The sequence below is a fragment of the Elgaria multicarinata genome, chromosome 1 (genome assembly GCF_023053635.1).
Source record: "Elgaria multicarinata webbii isolate HBS135686 ecotype San Diego chromosome 1, rElgMul1.1.pri, whole genome shotgun sequence".
Classification (NCBI taxonomy): Eukaryota; Metazoa; Chordata; class Lepidosauria; order Squamata; family Anguidae; genus Elgaria; species Elgaria multicarinata.
The window spans coordinates 169,726,887-169,734,349 of record NC_086171.1 but is presented as its reverse complement, the minus strand read 5'-3'; the positions used below and the strand labels follow the sequence as shown (position 1 = coordinate 169,734,349).

The 7,463-nt window shown below is 39.3% G+C and overlaps 1 protein-coding gene across 1 annotated transcript in view; it reads right to left on the bottom strand.

The window, feature by feature from the left end:
* CR1 (complement C3b/C4b receptor 1 (Knops blood group)) overlaps nucleotides 1-7,463 on the bottom strand; it is a 241,277-nt gene continuing 233,814 nt past the window's right edge. The window contains 5 exon segments of the mRNA XM_063139395.1: nucleotides 1-91; nucleotides 688-781; nucleotides 3,481-3,556; nucleotides 4,567-4,596; nucleotides 7,070-7,255. Coding sequence (XP_062995465.1) covers nucleotides 715-781; nucleotides 3,481-3,556; nucleotides 4,567-4,596; nucleotides 7,070-7,255 — 359 coding nt within the window. The 3' untranslated portion in view covers nucleotides 1-91; nucleotides 688-714.

Sequence of the window (7,463 nt, the reverse complement as noted above, 5' to 3'; positions counted from 1 at the left end):
TGGGGTAATAGGAGTCTGTTTACTCCATTAAAGTTAGCAGAAGAACACAGGATCATCAGTTATATACGTGAAATGGGTAGAACTCCAGGACCTATTATGATTGTGCATGAAGACAAAAGCAAAATGGAGGATCACTGGCAAAGAAAATTATTTCCACCTGCAGGGGGGTGGAAAAGCAATTAAAAAGCAAAACATGAATACAAACTTATTTTTAGAGAAATATTGCAGATTTTCATTCAATTTCCATGTTGAATGACAAGATTTAACAGGAACAGCACTTAGTACACATTCATTTGTTTACGGTGAAACATTACTTCATCCAGTTTCATCTAGACACCTTAGTAATTTAATGTACCAATTTCTTTAAGCAGAAGCTATATCTAGAAATGATGAGGAGTCCAAATTATTCTTAAACACTGCATGCAACTATCTTTGGATCAGGGCCAATGTCTTTTACAAATTCACATATTGGTACATACTCTAACCCTCAACTTCTTATCTAAAATTGCATATGTAACCAATAAAGGTTTTCTCAGTGGAAAAAGGGAGTTACTGCTTAAGCACATGCCCAGTCTATAATTATATATGTACTTAATATTATTTTATAGCATTAGATTTATAGTCACTTTTTACCATACAACTAGGACATTTTCAATTTGAACAAAATTGTTTGAATGAAGTTATTACCTTTTGCTGTAAAAATGAAGCCTTTTTTCAGAGAGTTGATTCTACTACTCTGTCTGGATTCCTATATATTTTTCTCTTTGCAGGGGTATATTTGCTGATGGAAAAGGTAGAAAACAGTATTAAAGAACCAAGCAGATGGGCTTAGGATTTAAAAAAATACAATTAGAAGTGCAAATTTTTAAAGGGCTTGGATCCAGAGTTCCTGTGAAGTTCTCTGTTCAGGGGCTGCTCCTGCTAAAGATGGAGTCTGTGTGACTTTCTGTGATGCCTCCTTCCCCCTGCATCCTCTAGAATAGTGTAGGACAGTGGTATTCAACTTGTGGGTCACAACCCAAAAGTGGGTCACTAGATCAGTCCAGATGGGTCATGGCAAAGCTGTTGCTGCCATGTTGAGCATGGTGAAAATGGGTCCCATGTTGCTGGTTGGAAATCTGAGGTGGGTCTCGGGTCTGGACAGGTGGCGGAATTGGGGGGGGGGGGCAGGGCCTGCAAAGGGAAGGCTGAGTTGGCAAAAATCACCTCCCTTCCTCTAATGTGAGGCTTTACTGGATATCAGATCCCCCTGTGAATGTAAGGAGTTCTTCCATTCATGGAAAGGACACTCTGGAACCAACCCTACAAAAAGGCGTAAATCTCAAAACATTTCATCAAGCAGTATATATGTCAAATATCCATATTCGATATAACGGGTTATCTTCACGGCACTGTGTTGGCGCTACCTCCCTCTCAAACCCTGTATTGGGTAAGCCCAATGCTGATAAGGGAGCGCGGGGTTTCTGCATGGCTATCTGGGGACCAGAGCTGTCCCTGCTGCCTTCCTGGTGGAAGGTGACCAATCGCAGGTCGCCTTCCACCAGGCACCACTTGGGCACGCCTCCGCTGCAACTCTGGAGCAAGGCAAGGAGCTGTCTTGAAGCCATCTTACACGTCCTCACCTCACTATGGAGAAAAAAGTCGGGGTAAGTCCCCAACATTTAACCTCCTGTTAAAATATCAAATAAATGGGATCCATCTTATCAACAAAGTTTCACTTGATTTAATTTTCCTTTCCCAAAATTGCTGGAAATACATCAACGTGTAACAATTTAATATTTTTACATTTCTGCATTTCTGTATTTGGCAGATAGCCTTGTGTCCAATGTGTAGCCAGTAAGATCCTTTCTATAATTAAGAAATTGAGAACTAACTGGCTTTATTATACCCAAGCAAAATAATGATAGGCATCAACGGGATACTTTGTCCAATAATATTTTTTATCTATAAAATCAATATATTTCCAGTATTTCTGGGCAGCCTCAAATCCCACAAAATATGAATTAGGTGGTTTTCAAAAGAGAAAATATAATTTGGAAATAAAAAGTACTTTGGCATCACAGCTGGTTTTCTTTTATGTTGCAATTTGAAGGATTCCTCTAATATGCTGGGAACAGAATACCAGCATTTCTTGTTGAGGGGTGCGGGAAAGCTTGTATCCCTTACTCTCTGTCCCAAAGCAACTAATGCTGGAGGGGTGGGGGGTCTCTCTTTGAAAATTATGACATCCTCAGGGCCAAATGAGACATGTTAAGGGGACTAGAGCAGCGGTTCTCAACCTGTGGGTCGGGACCCCTTTGGGGGTCGAATGACCCTTTCACAGGGGTCGCCTAAGACCATCGGAAAACACATATTTCTGATGGTCTTAGGAAACTGTATTGACTGAACTATGTCATGTATCATCTTTTGTATTATTAAAGCTATTGTTATGTATTATTTTCATTAGCAAACCATCCCATGACAATGGATCGTGTAGAGAAGAACGAAAATAATTTTATGGTTGGGGGTCACCACAACATGAGGAACTGTATTAAAGGGTCGCGGCATTAGGAAGGTTGAGAACCACTGGACTAGAGGGTTCCGAATATATTTCCTGCATAATGCTAATATAGGATTCAGGGCATATGCAAATAAGACACATGGGAAGTTGATGGAGGTGCTTAACCTTTCTCTGCCAGACAATTATCCTTTGCAAGGGCTGCACTCTGGGCAGTTTTGTTCTCCTCCTCCCACCCCATAGAGTTAAAACCCATCCAGAAGGGATTTTCAAGGGAGAATCAGCACAATCACAATTTATTCAGAACCTCCCTTTTAACTGTACACACACACCCCTTGCCCATTACCTTAGCAAATGGGGGATTAGGACAGTGTCTGCCAAGTTAACATTCAGTTCTTAGTGCTAATGAAAGGTCAGTAAGAAATTGCAGAAATCTGAAGTCTTGGCAATCCAGAAGGATGGTCCTTATTAGAAGAGCCATTTGCAGGATTTTATTTAAACTCTTTACATTTTAAAGCAATAATTTTAAAAAGTTAGTCCATCTTTGTTTAATTACAGTGTAAGAAAATGGAAAATCTGATGGTGGTCTAGTCCAAAATTATGCCATAATTAATACATTAGTTTTCATAAGGACTTCAAAGTATCAGTGTGAGAAGATGTTATTTTTAAGGCTAGTGTCAAGACCTCTCCTAATAACATAAATAGGAGTGCTACTAAGATATGATAATTCCATCTAAACAGCAAGATAAATTTTACTTCAAAAGTCTCCTTCTCTTTATACCAACAATTCCAGCCTCATATCTATCCTGTACATATAGAAGGCAAAGAAATTATTTGCAAAAGATTAGGATCCTAGTACAGCTTAGAGATACTACTTGTGCCTTTGCACAAGAGTTGGGGCACTTACTCCTACAAGCTGCTGTGTTTGCTCAATGACTCATAGAACTGAGCTGCAAATAATACAGATGAAGGAAATGTCTTACACTTTGTTCCGCTTCAGAACTATCATGCAAATACCACCAGAAATAACCAAAAGCAGCACGACACCAACCAGAGATCCTGTTGAAACCAAATAATTTCATTTCAATGTTTATATCCTGTTTGCCCCTCAAAGAGGAAGCCGCAGTGTCTAACAATAACAAACCAAAACCAAACAACATGAATGTTATGTAACAATTAAAATGCTATAATAATTCAACTAACAAACCGATGAAATCCTAAACATATCTATTTGGCAGTTCCGCCAAACTTTGTAGGATTCAGGGGGGAAATCCGCTCACGATCAGACTCAAGGGGACATAATGTGCTCCAATAAAACATTTCTCCTTTTGACGTGTTTTGAATGTACTTGTCAAAAAAGTTTAAAACTAAACGAAGTGGACATCTAAACTCATTCCCGGTTAAAAGAAGAAGAAAGATATCTAGGACAAATTATTCTCTCAGACTAACCTACCTCACTGGGTTGTTGTGAATATATAATGCCTCTCAATTGCTTGGAAGAATGCTGGGATAAAAATATGAAAAATATTGAGCACATTTATCTTTTCAGGGATATGCAACAAAAGGAGTGAACAAAATCACAGCATTTTGCTATGATGAGTTGAGTGAAGTGGTCTAAATGTGGAGCTCCACACACTCTACCTTCCTTAGAGGAATAGTCTAGAGCCATTGCTATGGGAAGGAATTTTTTTAAAATGATGTAAATCTGTCAGTTCTGAGTATAAAGGGGCTAAGTCCAAGTCTGATTGGGGGTAGGAGCTTTCTATTAATGTTTTGATTTAAATGTTTGCATCTATTGGGAGTAAAGGGATGAGACTGGGACTGCCTCATCCATAACCTGGAGAGATATGCCCCATTAGAAGAGACCCAGTCTGATAGATCCAGGTAACAGCCCTGTTCATGTTACTGCACACTATATAGCTTAAGCCTGGCAGGTCTTTACAAGCTTTTTTGTCAGAATCCTCTGCCCCTAACAGTAAGATTGCTCCATTAATCTTATTAATGTTTATAAGGTTGTATTATCTTACATTTATCAAGGATCCAACGCGATTTTTCTTGAAATTACTTACCATAGCCTATGGGAGCAGAAACATAGAAGCCTAATTTAGGAAATAAAACAAGAGTAATGAGCAGTTTTGCTATGGATTTGATTAAAAGCTTTCAACAAAGACATGTTTTAAAATTAGGAAATTTGATTTATCAGTTGAATCAGAGTATCTCAGCGAAGGGAATATTCTGGAAAAATTAACAAGGAATCAGTAACTGTTAATTAATTAAGCAAATGATATCATCTTAAAAACTACTTGAGAGAATCTTAAATACATGAAAACCGATGTATGTATGACTGCTCTCAAACCAATCAACTGATTGACGCTCTTCTAATCTGCCATTTAGCTATAGTTTTGTAATCACTAAATTAGAGATGGCCAGCCTTTTTGGCAAGTGATCAACAAGCCTGGTCTACAAAATCAACATGGAATAATGCATATACAAGATATAAAAATAGTCTCTCCACCTTCCTCAGTATCTCGGTGCCATTTTGCCTCTAGCCTATTCAGCTATTGCAGTAGCACAGTGCAAGAGAGCAGACAGGGTTTAAGCCTGCAGGCCTTCCACTTATGGCCAGGCACGCAGTAAGCCATGGATGTTGAATATGTTCCAGATGTGTCTGGACTGAAACTCTCATCATCCCTCTCCATTAGGCTGGCTAGGCATGATGGAAGTTGCAGTCCAACAGCACCAGGAGGGCCACACATTCCCCACCACTGCAGTAAACCCTTGCTGTATGTAGCACTCATGTCACATTGTTGCCCTGGTAGGTAGAGGTCTAAAGCATCTTGCCACCTGTACAAATCCTTCCATGAAATTAAATTTCTATCTCAACTCCAGAGAGACTTTCTTTCTACTTGCTCTCTGCTTACTTGGTTTACAAGCTGGCACAGGAGGATTCCAAGTGAAACCATGCTGACACTGAACTTGAAGACTACCTGTTAAGGCATAACCATCCTCACATTCCAGAGTCGCATTAGCTCCAACCTGAAACACAGTTTCTGTTTCTGTCGTCTTGCTGCCAGAAATCTGTGGGAGGATGCAGCCAACTGCTGAAAATCAAAGGTGACAAAAAGGCCTATCAGATATACGTGGTGATGGTGGAAATTAGCTACAAATACCCTTACAAATACCCTTTTGATAACTTAAAATTGCAGCCTTCTGATTGGAAAACTAATCAGTTATGGTGGAAGTGAAATTCATAATTAATTGGAAGGAGATTTAGAAAAGTTGCTGAACATGTATCTTTCCCCCCCCCCACAACCTCTAGACTAAGGCTGGGCAATTTGTGGTGCTCCAGATGTTTTGGTCTACAACTCCCATCAGCCCTAGCATGCATAGCCATAGTGATGATGTACTCATGTCCTGCTGATGGGTTTCTCATTGAGGCATTTGTTGGCTACTGTGAGAACAGAGTGCTGGACTAGGTAGGCCTTTAGTCTGATCCAGCACTGCACTTCTTATGTTCTTGCTGACTAAGAGATTAGCATACAGAGCACCCCATGAGCTATTCTTGCCATTGGTGAAGAGATTGAATCTGATGAACTTCAGGTCCCTTCCAACCCCCTGTTTTGGGGTTTCTAGAAGTAGTATTTAAAAATTAAGGCCAATGCCTCTTCTTCAACTTCATATAAGCTGGCCTAGACAATGCATCACTCACATACAAAATGTGGTACAGCTTAAAATTGTGGGTCACCAGGGGTGCTCTCTGTATACAAGCATGTGTAACTCACAGATTATGAGATGACTGAGAGAAGATCCATAAGGTACCAAAGGAAGTGCCTACATGTACAAACTCTGTATCCTTGGACATTTCTTTAGGTTTGGGCAATAGGCTTGTTCCCTGCTTCCAGCATTGGCTCCCATATGGTGTGGCTGTGGGATCTCAGAAGTGTGTCCCTGCATTGAGTATTTTAGAGGATGCTGAAGTGCAATGCTCAGCTAAAACACTGCATTTCTTTCAATAGCCATTCCGCTAGATCTGACCTCAACCATCTTGTTCAGAAGTGCAATGGCTTGCTTTCTTTGGCTATCTTGGAAGTTTATGGGCTTCACAGGATGTTGGGACAGATCATCAGCTGAATTTTGTTCACCGATTAGTATTCCAGATTTCAAAAGAAGATAAGACACAGAATAATGTCCTCAACCATTTGTGTGATTAGCTGAGCAATAGATTCCTGGCTGATGTTCAGGACTGAAGTAATTCTGTTTAATTTTTCCAAAGTGTTTTGTGTATGTAATCTCATACATATACAAATATTCTCTTGCTAATAATATAGATATTAAAGGTGTTTTTTTATAGTTGTAGTTTACAGCAACAGCATACAATTAACATGTTTTCCTGTCCATTCCTCACATTATGTCCAATTATTATAAATGACAACCACATTTTAAATTATATCTAATATACAAACTATGTAAGTGGTGGGTTCTTAAATGGCCCTCCAAGTAGTTGGAGTTGTGTGCTCTTTTTATTAGCATTACAGTTCTTAGACTGAGAAATGTAAATATGCCTACACTTACATTGATTGCCTTTACACTGAGGGACAGGTAGATCCCATGTTCCAGAAGACAGACAGTGGATTTTTGCTGCTCCAATAAGAAAGAAGCCAGGATCACAATGGTAAGTTACATAGGAGCCGTAAGGAAAATCCTCCAGAGTTTCATTGTCCCATGTCCCATTGGCAATCTCTGGAGGTGCAAAGCACCCTATGGAAAGAATGTTTAATACAAAATTACTCCAAAACCTTCAGTTTATACTCCACTCTTAACCTGCAAGTATTATTAATTTAACGAGAGCTTATTTCCATTTAGTTCTATTTGTTTAATTAATGGTAAAACCCAATGACAAAGTCAACCATTTAGATCAAGATGTTCTGAGCAAAAACCCATTAGTCACAAATAATTGCTATACATG